Source organism: Acomys russatus, chromosome 16 (genome assembly GCF_903995435.1).
Source record: "Acomys russatus chromosome 16, mAcoRus1.1, whole genome shotgun sequence".
Classification (NCBI taxonomy): Eukaryota; Metazoa; Chordata; class Mammalia; order Rodentia; family Muridae; genus Acomys; species Acomys russatus.
Window position 1 is genome coordinate 17,308,609 of NC_067152.1, and position 14,898 is coordinate 17,323,506.

Genomic DNA, 14,898 nt, shown 5'->3' on the forward strand with positions numbered 1-14,898 from the left:
CCTTAGCAGGCACCAGGCACATGCATGGTACACATACATGCAAGCAAAATGCTCATTTTAAGAAACGAGTAATATTTTCGTTTAAATGTGTGCAGTGTTGTACATGCCTTTAATCCCATACTTGGGAGGCACAGGCAGGAGGATCTGTATGAGGTCAAGGCTAGGCTGGCATACATAGTGAGACCTTGGAGAGAGACCAGGGAGGGAGAGACAGACAACTTGAAATAACAATCAGAGGATGACAGTTTAGAGCTTTCCAGACATGGCAAGACAATGATGTTCAGATTAGAAAGTTCAATGTATCCCCAACAGCATAAATTATAATAGATCAGATCAACAAATGACTGATGGGGGTTAAAACACCGACTATCAAAGCAAAGAGATCTTAAAACCATATAGAAGGAAATACATAAAAAAAGACTAATAGCTGACATAACAGCATAAAATAAGGACAATCAACAATGTTGGGCATGGTGGCGCATGCCTGTAACCCCAGCACTCAAGGAGGCAGAGGCAGGCAGATCTCTGTGAGTTCGAGGCCAGCCTGGTCTACAAAGTAAGTCCAGGACAGCCAAGGATACACAGAGAAACCCTGTAGAAAGAAAGAAAGAAAGAAAAAAAGAAAGAAAAGAAAAGAAAGAAACGCCCCCCCAAAACAAAACAAAATCTAACAAACAAAACTCCCCCAAATCCAGCCAACTAACCAGCCAACATGACCAATGAACAAAGTTATACAGTAACACAATACCCTAAATCTATACAGAGAAACCCTATCTGGAAAAACCAACAAAACAAAACAAAAACAAACAAAGAAACAAGCAAAAAGCAATAAACAAAGTAACATAATACCTTAAATGTATTTAAATATATTTTAAAAGTAGAATCAAAATGTTTTTCAGAGGAACAAAACAGAGTTTATCAACAGGTCTTTACTGAATGAATCTGAAGCAACTGTTTCAGGAAGCAATGAAGTTTGAGATGTGACAGTGAATTATTAACAAAAGGTATAAACAAGGGGTCCATCCAGATCAATTCGGGCCACATTAAACAACCTGCAAAAGTGATAAAGTCAAGACAAAACTAAGGAGGGAGAGGACTAGGTTTATGCTCAAAGTGCTTTTAATGTGTAGATGGGAAGACACTGATGAATTTCATAACATGATAGGATAAAGTTAGAGACAGGACCTGAGTGAAGGTTTCATAGTTAAGAGCACTGGCTGCTCTTGCAATGGACTCAGTTTTGAGTCCCAGCAACTACGTGGCGCTTTATAACAGGCTTTTTACCAAAACAGTGCCCAAAATGAAGGAAGCCCCTGCCAAAGCTGCAGCTAAAGTGCAGGCGTGCACCACTCAGAAAAGCAGACCTTCACTCACTCACTACCTTCAGCCACCTTTTCCAAGACCCAGTGTCTGTGGAGGCCTAAATACCATCACAAGAGACTCTGGAAGAAACAGGCTTGAGTATTACGCCAACATCAGATTACCACGGCTGCTGAGCCAGCCATGGAGACAGAAGATAACACTTGTGTTCGCTGTGAATGTCAAGGCTGACATGCATCAGGTCAGAAAGGCTGAAACACGGATTAAACCTGATGCAGAGAAGAAGAGGATGTCCAACTGGCTCCTGATTACAATGCTCTGCATGTTGCAAAGAAAATTGAGATTATCTAACTAATCTGAGACCAACTGCTAGTCACCATGCAAATATTGGAGACAGTGTAAAAATTTAAAACCAGTAAAGGGAAGTATATGTATAATTGGGCAGGGGGACCAGAACTCTGGATTGATACAGAACTCCAGTGAAATAACATGAACACATAGATAGCTATAATTAAGAAGAGGACAAAGATGAGCCAAGTGCTTTAGTAAATGAAAGGCTATAAAAGGAAAGTCATTTCGAATTACAGCCCACCAACTAATAAGAAGAGGGTCGGCAGAAGATTCGGCTTCGTGCATGCCACAGACAGGACTGAAATAAATAAAAACTCAAGGTTGAAGCAAATGAATATTTAAATATATGTAGGTAAATATTAAACAAAAGTATGTAACTATTTTAGTTTCAATACTTGTAAGGGAAAGATTTACAGATGAAGAATCCTAACAGTTTCATGAAAGATGGTTGTGTGATTCTAAAGCCTTAATATAAGTAAAAGCACTGTTTCAAATTAGGTAAATAACATTAAAGGAAGGGAATCACAAGAGAGATATTAGTATGTTTCCCTCACAAACTGATGGTTTAAGAACACAAACACATTATTATGAACAGAGAGGAACTGAGCCCCTGATGGCCTCGACGTTGTTAACTACATGGAACCCCATGTGACATGGCACACATCATTTCAAGCTCACTTTGACCACTTGTAAGGACCAAGTGCACATTGAGCCATGAAACAAACATCAGCAAAATTTGCAGGGTTGTGATCTATAAACTAGATACTTTAGCTGGAGACAAAAACTTTCTGTTCCTCAGTGCTATTCATAAAAAAGGCCAGAAAATTCTTCTAGTTAATCTATATTGTCAATGATCTTACTGTCAAAATTGTAATCCTGTTTTTGGTGGTATTGATAATGTAATAAGAGGGCCATGTAGCCAACACATTTTTGGTAAAAAAAAAAAAAAAAAAAAAAGACAATATAATTAGACTATCATAAAAGACATAGTAAGAACAAACTGTGTTTGTTTTATGTAAGCCAATGAAAGAGAATAAAGAGCCACATCCATACGGAATCTTGATATAGGGCAAAGATGACTTCCAGGTAAGTTAGCAAATGAGATTTTTAAATAAAGAATCAGGTAGTGTTCATTTGGAATAATGGAAGTACAAGATGGTTCTCCATCTAATAAAGTGCTGCAAAACCAGTAATAGAAATATCAAAACTTTACAGTTTCTAGAAGAAGATGTAAGTAAGTATCTTTGGAGATCAAAGGACTTTTGAAAAGAAATGGGAGAGAAACTGGTAAGTGTGGTGGTCTGAGTAACAATAGTTCTCATAGGCTCATATATTTGAATGGTTAATCTCCAGTTGGTAAACTGGGAAGGGTTAGCAGGTGTGGTCTTACTGACAGAGGTGTGTCACTGGGGGCAGGCATCGGCACTTCAAAGGTTTAGGACATTACTGGTTAGCTTTCTTTCTGTCTGATGCTTGTCAATCAAGGTGTAAGCTCTCAGCTGCTGCTCCAGAGCCATGCCTACCTGCCCGCTGCCATGCTCCCTGCTGTGATGGACATGGACTCCAAAACTCTGAAACTGTAGGCCTCAAATAAACTCTTCCTTCTGTAAATTGTCATGGTGTCTTATCCTAGTGATAGAAAAGTAGCTAAGACAGTGAATTTGAATGAAAATTAAAAGCTCTTTTCTATTTCATTATAGAGTAAAAAAGGCAGGCACAAGTTTTATAATCTGTAAGTTAATATATATTCACTACATGTCTCTAAGCAAAAGACACATAACCCAATGGGAAAATAACTAACAGATACAAAAGGCATTTCATTGAGAAAAGTAAATGACTAACCCAATGGGAAAATAACTAACAGATACAAAAGGCATTTCATTGAGAAAAGTAAATGACTATTGAATGTATAAATACATGCTCAACTGTTTAACTCAGACAGGGAAGAAGAAATGGCAGGTTTACAGCACTTCGGCATATAATTGACCCCATCGTGATTGATTTCAAGCTCTCAATATCCATCAGTGAACATGGCACTGAGAAGACACAAGTTCTCATGAGCCAGTGCCTACAGTCCCCGGAACACCACCATGTCAGTCATTAGTAACTGAGCCTAGGATATTACACCAACCAGATGGATAAACATTCAAAGTAAAAGAAAGCCAAGGATCAGCAGAAGAGGTGAATGGTAACTTTCATCCAGTCTTCACGGGAGTACAAATCAGTTATAAACACTATAGGCATTTACTTATAAAGTTGAGAATACAGTTATCGTTTAGCCTGGCAATACTACTTCTTATAGGTAGCAGTTACACATGCGGAGGAAGTTATAGGTACCAGAATGTTCTCGGAAGCATGATTCACAGTAGAATAATGCAGAAATAACAAGACTGTCCATCAAATAAGAATGGATCACTGCATGGTGGTAATTCTCACAATGAAGAATAAAGATGGAAAATATACAACTAGCTACACATTAACCTGGTAAACAGGCAAAACTAAACAATCAGGGGCTAGATATGCAAACAGTAAAATATCAAGAAAATGTAAACACCAAATCCAAGGAAGTAGGGAACTCTGAGGGCAAAGGCAGTGGATGCAACCTGGAGAGGGATCCTGTGGTTTTCCACAGGTGTTAGTAGTTCCTTATTTTATAATAATATTTTTTTAACTGAAAAAAAAATATATATCTTTATTTATGTATATGGGAGCATGCCTCTGTGTAGGGTACATGTGGGAGTGGTTGCGTGTGGAGTGTACTCGTGGAGGTCAGGAAAGGGCATGAGGTTCCCTGCAGCTGGAGTTACAGGTTGTGAGCTGCTCGACCTGGGCACGAGGAACAGAACTTGGGTCTTTTGCAAGAGCAGCAAGTATCCTTAACTACTGACTTCTCTCTAGCCCTGATAATGTTTTATTTCTTATGCTTCGGATTTATTTTTTCAAAAGCCCAAGTGTAAATTATAAAACAGATTGATAATCTATGGGAAAACAACATTATGACAGAAATAATAGACATTTAGGTACTCTGGAACTAGCTCGGTGCGCGCCTGATTACCCAAGTTCCACTCCCAGCTCCCATGTAAAAAGCCAGGGGAAGTGGCACACTTCTGCCATTCCATCTCTGGAGAGGTGAGTTGAGGAGGGCCTTTGGTGCTACAGGTCCCAGTGAGAGTCCCTGTAAACACCCTCCTCTTCCCATCCCCCAAAGATGGTAGCTCTCGAGGGATGACACCTGAGGTTGACTTCTGGCCTCCACATGCAGGTGCACACAGATGCACATGCACCCACATGCTAGTCAACATGAAAACCCCCACAAACAAACAAATAAGTAAAGATAATTACGTATTCGAATCTTTGTTTTGTCGTATCTAGGTCAATAGCTGCTTAAGCAATCATACGCCACTGAAGTTACTTCTTAGCTGGTATTGAAATAGGAAAATATTGATGTTGAGATGCTTATGTTTAATATCTCCTCTTTCAAAACAATGAAAGAGATTGATTTTAGTGAGGTAGTGTAGATTTTTATTAAAAAGATGGAACGGGATTCCCATCAGGCTACAAAGAGGGAGAATCGGAATTAATTATATTACCAGGCAACTTAGGACCAAAATAGTCCTCACTGGAGAAGACCAAAGGTAAATAACCTAAACTTACACAGCAGAACGCCACACTAGGGGCTGCAGAGATGACTCAGTGGCTAATGGTGCTTGCTGCACAAGCCTGCAGACCTCAGTTTGTTCCCAGGAACTCATGCAAAGGTTGGTGGAGACAAGTGACTAGAAAACACTGTCCTCTGATCGCCACATGTACCTGGGCCGCATGCCCTCCCTCCTCCAAGGACACCACCACACATACACACTCTCAAATATTTAAAAACTAAAAACAAAACAAAACAAAAAGAACACTGGATAATTTTATGTAAACCTCTTAGAAGGATATTACTTAAAAGTACAGCGCTAAGGAGTAGTTCCACAAGAGAGTACTAGCCTAACATGTACGAGGTCCGTCTTCAACCTCTAACACTACAAGAAGTAACAAAAACATTTATACTATTAAATACTAGCAACTTTTGCTCTAAAAATAACTAATTATTTTATTAAAAGTATTTTCAATATTTTGGTAATTTCTAAAACATTTTCATAATTAGGTTAAATTTACGGACTATAGCCATACCTGTTTTAAAAATGTATACAGACAAACAGATGTCTGTGACTAGCATTCCTAAGTGTGGCAGCTTAAGTGCTATATGGTCCTTGTGTGGTCTTCATCAGTGGTGAGTGGGGGCTCCAGCCTTCTGTGGAGCTGGTTTAAAATGAGCAGATATGCGAGAAATAGTGGGGACTTCTCAGAGCTGAGCAAAGAAAATTACATTTTACTATTTTTAAAACTAGCCTCATTTTCATTTGGTATGCTAAAGAACATGAGCCTCATATGCTTTAATATTTATAAATAGCTTAAATTTGTTTTGTCATCTCTTGAAGGCTGAAAGGGTTAGAGATATAAATACTCATTACTTATGATTAAGGAATTTCTATAAAACTATAAATGTCTGCCTCAATTTATTCCAGTTTATACCTTCAGTGATATAGGCACACACAGACACACACCCTACTATAGCTTTTGAAGGCTGTGCATAAGTAAGGATGGCAGGTACACTGTGGACAGTTTATACATAGAGACGTCCAGCTTGCCTCCTCCAGGTGCTCAGTATCTTCTGCCGCAGCGGAGTGGCTTCCTAGAGGAGCCCAGTTTAGTATTCTTTACATTCGAAAAATAAAACCAACAAATTCAGACTTGGTTTCTTCTTATTAGTCATTGTAGGTCTTGTGTAAAAATTCATTAACTTGTATACTACCCCAACTTCTTTAATCAAAGAGCAAAACTCATTCCTTGAATCTCCTCCTTCCATCTCCACAAAGCAAATTAGGGAGCTCAAAAACAGAAAGAGAAAACCCATGTCATCAATTAAATGTTAAACAGTTCCAGACCTGAACAGCTGAACGGAACAATGATGACCAATGACCCAATTAATTCGGGGCCTGTGCTTTTCCATCTCAAAGCTCTTTGGATAAAGTGCAGGCCCACAACTTCTATGTCACCCTCTTCACGACACAACATCCTATCATTGAATAATAGAAGACAAACACTGACCTAGTTTAGACGTGCACATGAAAAGAAAATGAAAACAGGATACGTGACAGTGGCAAGGAAACCATGGTAACTAGAGAGGGCTGTTTGCTTACTTTATTTTGGTCAGAATAATCAGCAAGCTGAGCCTTTAGCTCTGAGACCTCAGCCTCGAGCAGACGGATCACCTCTTCATAGTCCATTTCCATCCCATGCGCCTGCCTCTGTGCAGCTTCAGCAAGATGGATCCGGCTCCGCAGAGCTCGGGTTTCTTCAGCCACAGCCTTGGCTTCCTAAGGAGTTAAAAGTTAATGTCCGGTGAATAAAATGCACAACATACTTCTGTGGTCCATACAGAATTATTTTCCTCATTTTGGTAGTTACGATTTCAAGGCTTGATCTGTGTACGTCCTCTACCTCCCACCTAAAAACTAGTAACCACGCTATTTCATTTATGTGAACGAGCTGTCCTGTCCTTGGTTGATTTCCTGAAAATTTTTTTCAGTATGTAGATTTTTTTCTGCACAAAGATTCTGTATGAATCTTTAGTGTTGCCCATCTAGCATCGCTTTAGCCAAAATGAAGGAAGGTAAAGAAAACTAAGAATCAAAACAGATGAACAGGAATGGATTCAAAAGACAAACGAGGTAAGCTACGGAAGAACTAGTAGGTGGCTGCTCTGGCTGTTCTCAGCAGGCTGTGCAGCCTCATGAGATGCTGTGCAGGGGCTTAGAGTGTGGGGGCTTCTTGGTGGACTGAGCCCCAGAGGCAAAGGTTTCTTCCCACACATCGGACTGTTGCTTCTTGCCTTGGTAGTAGCACAATATATAATTGTTTATCTGTTGGAGACAATGCTCAATAGATAATTACTGAACACACATTATGTGCTTTATCTGTCTTTGCTCATTCACTTTTTGGAATAACATCTAGAGAAAAGCATTAAGATTCATATTTATGGAATTCATATACAAGGAATCAGAGACCCAGAGAATAAACAAGCTGATCAAGGACATGTAATATGCCAAAATTTGAGCCCAGGTCTGCTTGATTCAATACTGATGATCTCCTTTCATCACTTTTCTGTCTTTGAATGATAGAATAAAAAAAATGCTCCAAACACTAGGTATACTCTCCACATTGGAAGGTTAGGGTGGCAAATGCCATTTGCTCTCTCAAAATGTGCCTTGGTGCTTGATCACAGTCCCCCAGAACACCTGTGTAACTTAACATGAGAGCTATTATAGCACGAAGTATTTTTTTTAGAGGGTGCAGGGATCTCTCTTCTCTGTAATGGAACTTTCTGCTCCAATTGCCATGGCTAATATTAAACTATGGCTATTTTAATGTTCTTGAGGCCGTTATGGAGCGTTTGATTTTGCTGGAGCATGAAGTGCTGAGAGAAGTAAGGGTGTGGGCATATTCTCAAGGCTCTGTTTTCATCCAGCATCCAATGACTTTAATATATGCCATTTTCTGGAATGTGCATGAATAGTATACACATAAAACTCTCACCCTCCAAAATCTACATTCTAGTTTGGAGAGACAGACAGTAGCCTAGGCTTATCAGTTACGATCTCATTGAGGAGACAATGACTAGAGACCCACAGAAGAGACCATGCCATGATTTCCTAAAGAGAAGTGTTCAGGGAAAAGGGGAGCACATGTGCAAAGGTCCTGGGGTTGGGTTGGGCTTTGTATCTTTGGAGAGCATCAACGCAGTCAGTGAGGCAGATGCAGTGAGCAGTGTGGGAAAGACAGGGCAGTAGGATACCAGGGTAAGCAGGTAACACGAGTGTGTGGAGACAGGGTGGCCTGGAAAGGCAAGCCTCAGGAGCATTCACAGGCCGTCTGAAGAAGCTTGGTTTTCCTCAGAGTGATGTAGGAAGTGACTGGAGGGCTCTGAGCAGAGAAGGGATATGAATTGTCTTAAGTTTTAAGAGCGTGCACTTCACTCCTCAGTTAAGAACAGACTGTATGGGAGGATCAGGTGGGAGCAAAAGAGGAGGAAGGGAACAGGTAAAGCTAACTGTGGTTGGCCAGGGTGGTTGCAGAAGAGAAGGCAGATGAAGCGGAATTCCAGTATAGTTTGGGAGTAGAGCGCAAGCTTAGCATCTACTTCATCCAGACATCCATGGACTATGGTGTAAGCATAATACAAAGGGGTAAATAATACCTACATCTTTTCTGGCTCAGCTTAGAACAAGGTGTAATGTAGATAAATAGAGGAAGAAGTGTTAGCTAAAATGAAAACAGCAAAACCAGAGAACGAAAACGAAACAAAACCAAAACCAAGAACATATGACCAAGAAGGAATGTGGCACACAAGAAATGATGGTGGGTTTTGTTTGAGGCAGAAGGATCCTATTGCGGGTGAGGAGAGAAAGAGAAAGGGAAAAAATGGAATCATGGGAAAGTCTCTTGAACCCGTAACACTGGAAGATTCTGAGTGGGAAGCAATGTGAGAGACTGCTTTATAAAGGTAAGTCTGAGGGCTGCGGTCAGTGTGCAGAAAGCTCTTGATTAGATACCGAGCATAGTGGGGGGTGGAGGGAATATATATATTTAACTTAAAAAGGTTAACCTGGCAGCTGGCTACAAAATGGAGCAGTCTGAGAAGACAAGCACCTTCTATACCTGCTGCTCAAAGAACTGTACTCCCTTATATCTGCCAACACTTGTCTTATATTGCAAGATGCCTTTAGAAACAAGAGCATGGGAGAGAAAGGAACGCCCTGCACCTGTCAGTCCAGCCCAGGTGAAGGAAAGTTACCAGTGACATACCTCACTCTACGTCACACCAAATTGCTTCTGCACATACAGTAGACAACAGCTTAACATACTGAAGGACCAGCCTACCTCCATTTTAGGCTTAAAAGCCATCTTATAATAATGACAAAACAGGTTCATTTCTTTTTATGATTAAACCTATGTTTCTCAAGGATTAGCTTATGCCCCACCTGTAACTTTAACTACAAATGGTTTGTACTGCCTGTTCCAGGAATGGCAATCATGTCTTTGTTGCAAAGACTTAGAACCAGGCATGGCGGCCAACGCCTTTAATCCCAATACTCCAGAGGCAGAGGTAGGCAGATCACTGGGAGTTCGAGGCCAGTCTGGTCTACAAAGCGAATCCAGGACAGCCAAGGCTACACAGAGAAACCCTGTCTCGAAAAACCAAAAGCAAAACCCAAATCCAAACAAAGCCCTTAATAACCATTTTGCAGCCCTACCACCTGTAACTAGGTTACCTAGTTACAACTACCCGTTGTCATGCCCACTTGCAAGCATGTCATTGTTTCAGGTCATTAGACCTGTTCTGCTCCTGTAACTTCTCTGTCCCCTCCTATTCTGCCCACCAATCCCCCATTTGGAAACCCCCTACCCTCAAGCCATAAAAACCTTGTTTTCCTCACCCAATGCTGACCCCTTGACCCCACCTTAGGGGGAGGAACAAATAAAAAAGCTTGCTTTAATTAACTGCTTGTTCTAATTAATTTGGTCATGATGATTTGGGTTGGTGGTTTTTCTCCTCCCATCTTTCGGTCTAACAATCCCAGGCCCACTCTAAAGGTTGTATGTGTCAAGTCAGCTAACTGCATACTGCAGCATGAGGTAAGCCTATAATTATCCTCATTTCAAAGACAGGGCACCAAAGCACAGAAAAAGACTTGTAAGAGTCAGGGTTGGGATTTGAACTCATGCAGTTCAAATAAATTAGAAAACTCAGCTAACAGAGTTTATGTTCTTGGTTACTAGTCCATACTATTTGTTCAACCACAGAAAATGTTATAAAAGAAATAATCCTTTTTCTGTGCCTGTTATCACCAGTCCTGAGCTAGCTTAGGATGTGGTTATAACGGCAACTCTCAAAAACATTTGAGGCCAGAGTGCTGCTCCCAGTTTTCTATTCTATCAAAAACAAACAAAAAGACTCAAAGTGAGAGGAAGGACAGGAAAATGACCCCAGCTGAGTTAGGAATCACTAATTTGATGATTTGTCCTCTTCACACTCAATTCGTGCAGCTTTTATTCTTCTATAAAAACAGCACTTTTATTTTTGTTCAAAGAACGCTGGTTAATTAAATGAGTCTGGATGGGATTTATGCAGCTATCACAGTGCAGTGACGGTAATACAGTGTGAAATACGTCTGGGTGGTAAGAGATGCAGAGGTTTTGATGCTGAATAAATTCATACCATTTCTTTTGTAAATGTATAACTGTCAGGCTGGTGAATGTGACCCCTTAGCAGAGTTCTAGCCCAGTTCCCACTGAATGGTTGCTTAAAAGATTAGTGCATTGAAATGATGCCTTTTAGAGGAAGCAGTAAAGAAAAGAGAACAGCAGTGGGCCGGATTTAGCAAGAGAGGATCACAACAATCCATTTTCTCTTTTCCTCCCAGGCTGTCTTCTAATAAATAACTGCAAAGCCTCCTATGTTCATAACAGTTGAGTCAGGATTGTCTGTTTCTCACTAGGAAACTGAAATACCAATTAGGACAAATACAGTGGTCATTTACTCAGACACTTTGTATGAGAGAGAGGTTAATTTGGATTACAAAGGTAGATCTTAAAAGAAAAACAAAGAAAGATCAGGAAAACCAGCCACGCTTTTAAGCATTAAGTAGCATAGGCAGACTCAGCTGAAGAAAATCCTGAAATGTAAAGTTCAATCACAAGTTTTCTAGGGGCAAAAATGAGGAAATACCTTCAGACCACAGCGCCGCTTTGGGAAAGGAAGGTTTTCCTCCCCACAATTCTGCAACAAATCTTTAGGAAAGATAAGGCCTAATTCGTTTTTGAAAACATAATTAAAGCTGACGAAAACCTTTGTAGGCCGTAGATACTATTTTGGCCTCAGCTACACAGACAGACATCACTAAGACAATGCTGAATAAGGTCAGATAAAGACCACTGCACTGAGAGTTTTATCTACAACAACAACAAAAACCCAACAACACTTCTCAGTACAAAAGGACAGGCTTTGGATGGGTCCTAGCTACCTCAGGATCTTAGATCTGAGATTGGCTTTTCTTCCATTTTCTGCATATTCGTTCTCTAAGACTCAGCTAATTCATCTGTATAGCGGACTCTAACAATTTTAAGACCAAAATAACTCTTTTGAAAAAGTTAAAGAGACTATTACTATCCTTGCTATAGTTTTTCCTTTGTTTATTTTCCCTATTTTGCAAAAAATTATATGTATCATTTATGACAGTACACAGTTGACTAGACAAATTATTAAAGACTTTAAGGTACTCAATTGGTAGTACCAGCTGTCTGAAAATGCAATTTGTACACGTCTTTTTTAATGATAAAAAAATTATGTGAAACTATCCTCTCTCTAGGTATGAGCGCTAACAGTTCCCTAAAGTAGGAGAAGCATTAATTGCAGTTGCAAATGTGTAATTAGCCTAGAAGTCCACAACACTTACCAGCTCTATAATTTACAAGCTAATCAGTAAATCGTTCAAATGTCAGTGGCTGACAGAAGAAACCAGCAGATTACAAGGAGATATGTCTTAGTAACTTATGCTACCAAGCCCCAAGAATACTTCGCTTATCAGTTTCCGACATTCACTCACTAGAAAGCCTTTCTCAGTCTCAGGTCCTATTTACAGTTAAAAAAAAAAAAAAAGATTAAGGCTGATTTCAGGAACAAGGCTGTTTGTTGAATGAGAATTGTTTAAAAACAAGTTATGGCCAGTCTCCTTATTTTGTGTTTCTGACTTGTTTTTTAGCTATATAAAAGTAAGAGCTCAAAGTGCATTGCAGATACATTTATGAGTGAACGGACAACACACACAAGAAGCATAAGTTGATTTAGGGAAGGCTCTAAATCCACAAAACTTCTGCACTCTTTTGCTGTGTAACCCAACCTGGATTTGAAACGTACATAACACAGGCTGGTCGCAAACTTGAATTGATCCTTCTGCCTCAGCCTCCCAAATGCTAGGACTAGAGGCATGCAAGACCAAGACCAGCTCACAGAAAAGGTGTTCCCTATCTCTAAGACCCACCTTTCTTCCCTATCTTTACAGGTAATCCAGGTCTAATGGGTGTACCTCCTTACTGAACCAGCCATTAAACACCGTGAAATCTTATCTATGATGCAATTTGCAGCCATTTCTTATTTCCTTTTGTATCATGACATTGGATTTGTGTTTCTGCCACCTTGAGCACCGGATGAAACTCGAATAAGGGATTACCTTGCCTACTGTGTTTGTCACTGCAGTGTGCTCCCCACATTTATGAAGGATCAGTTTACCTTAGTCATTGGTAACAAATATGGTCCGCGGTAAAGTGCACCCTCCCTCTCCATACGTCAAAGTTCTCTACAACCAAGTTCCAAGTTAGCGTGTAGCTTTAGTACATTCAGCTCTCTGTCATGATGACGCACACACAGATTTATACATATGCCATACACATCTACCTAAGAGTTTAAAACAACAATCATTTTATGGTACTTACAAAGCAAATGGCATTATGTAAAAAATCCAGATAAAATGAAGCAATATCAAAGCTGAAAAAAAGCTTTGTGGTTTCACTGTTTGGCAATTATGTTATTTTTGCATGAAAGACTTAACATTACAGATATTTGCTTATATTTCCATTTTCAACATGTATTACTACAGCAAATGCTGTCAAAAATGATAAGCTGTTAAAGACTGTTTCTAGCCATATCCAATCCTTATTCTACAATGTATCTAGTAACAGGTTTTTTCCTTGTAAAGTGTGTAACATGGATAATCTGTGAGTTCAGAAAAAACAAAACAAAACAAAGGTTTAGCTTTTATATGAAAAGTAAAATCTTCACCGTGCTAAGAAAGAATTGCTTAAACTTTCTGGAGGAAAATTAGGTGAATCATATTATAATTAGTTCTAATTAACCTTCCCAGGGGTTTTGCCAACTTCTTTACCTGCAGCTGCCTCACTCTAAGAGGTGTAAAACTCATTTCTGACTCTGAATAGCTAAGAAAATCAAAGAAACAATTTTCAATATCGTTCATAAAGGCAAGTCACCAATCAAGGACCAGTACTGAGTATACATACTTCTCAGGTATGTTACATCATATGATACTTAAAAAAATATTAATTAGTTTAAAGCATGTTTTACCCATGCTTTAATTAGGATGGTTTAACCCTGAGCATGTAGTTTTCTTCCTCTCTCCTCTCGCCCCTGCCTTTTTTTTTTTTTTTTTTTTTTTTTTTAGTGTATTACAAATGTGCCTTAAGAACATTTATAGTATTGGAAGCCTTAAAAAAAAAAAAAAAGTAGTAGCTTTTCATTTACATCATTAAAGATCCTCACCTGCAACAGGAGCAAAGATTCAGAGGACAGGACATATCTACACTGAACTGTCACCACCACTTTTTGAAAGCAATTTGGCAATTGGTATGTACAAAGCCTTTAAAGTGTTCATAGCAGGGGCCATGAGATGGCTGGTTGATACGCATTTGCAATGCAAGCCTGATGACCCACATTAAGTCCTCAGGGCACATGCGGCGGAGAGAGAGATGTGACTTCCAAGAGTTGTCCTCTGACTTCCACATGAGCCATGGGATACGTACATATCATTTATGCACCCACCACACAATACAAATAAATAAAAATGTTCTTGCCATCTAACCCATCACTTTACATTGGGACTTCAGTCTACAATGAACTATATGGTTATATTATACTTTCCCCCCAACATATTTATAGATTCTCTGGGAATTTCACATCGTACATCCTGATTACACTGAATTCCAAGTCCTTTCATGTCTGACCCCCTACCTTTGTAGCTCTCCCAGAAGTGGAGAAAAAAAATAAAATCCAATTCATGTTGTCTATACAACTCACTGGAGCATGGTCAAACTCTCAGTGGCTGCTTCTTAAATAGAATAGAGTCCTTTTCCTCCTGGCTCCCCACCAGAAACCTTCGATTGTGGAGATGTACACTTCAGATTCCCCACATTTTTGTTTGTTTGTTTTTGTTTTTCCTGACAGGGTTTCTCTGTGTAGCCTTGGCTGTCCTGGGACTCACTCTGTAGGGCAGGCTAGCCTTGAACTCACATAGATTGGCCTGCTTCTGCCTTCTGAGTGCTGGGATTAAAGGC

At 39.7% G+C, this 14,898-nt stretch overlaps 1 protein-coding gene across 1 annotated transcript in view; it reads right to left on the minus strand.

Moving 5' to 3' along the window:
* The window catches only part of Stxbp4 (syntaxin binding protein 4), a 125,705-nt gene that overhangs the window by 55,350 nt on the left and 55,457 nt on the right, over positions 1–14,898 (minus strand). Inside the window, exon 12 of the mRNA XM_051158291.1 lies at positions 6,915–7,091. Coding sequence (XP_051014248.1) covers positions 6,915–7,091 — 177 coding nt within the window. The remainder of the gene's footprint in view (positions 1–6,914; positions 7,092–14,898) is intronic.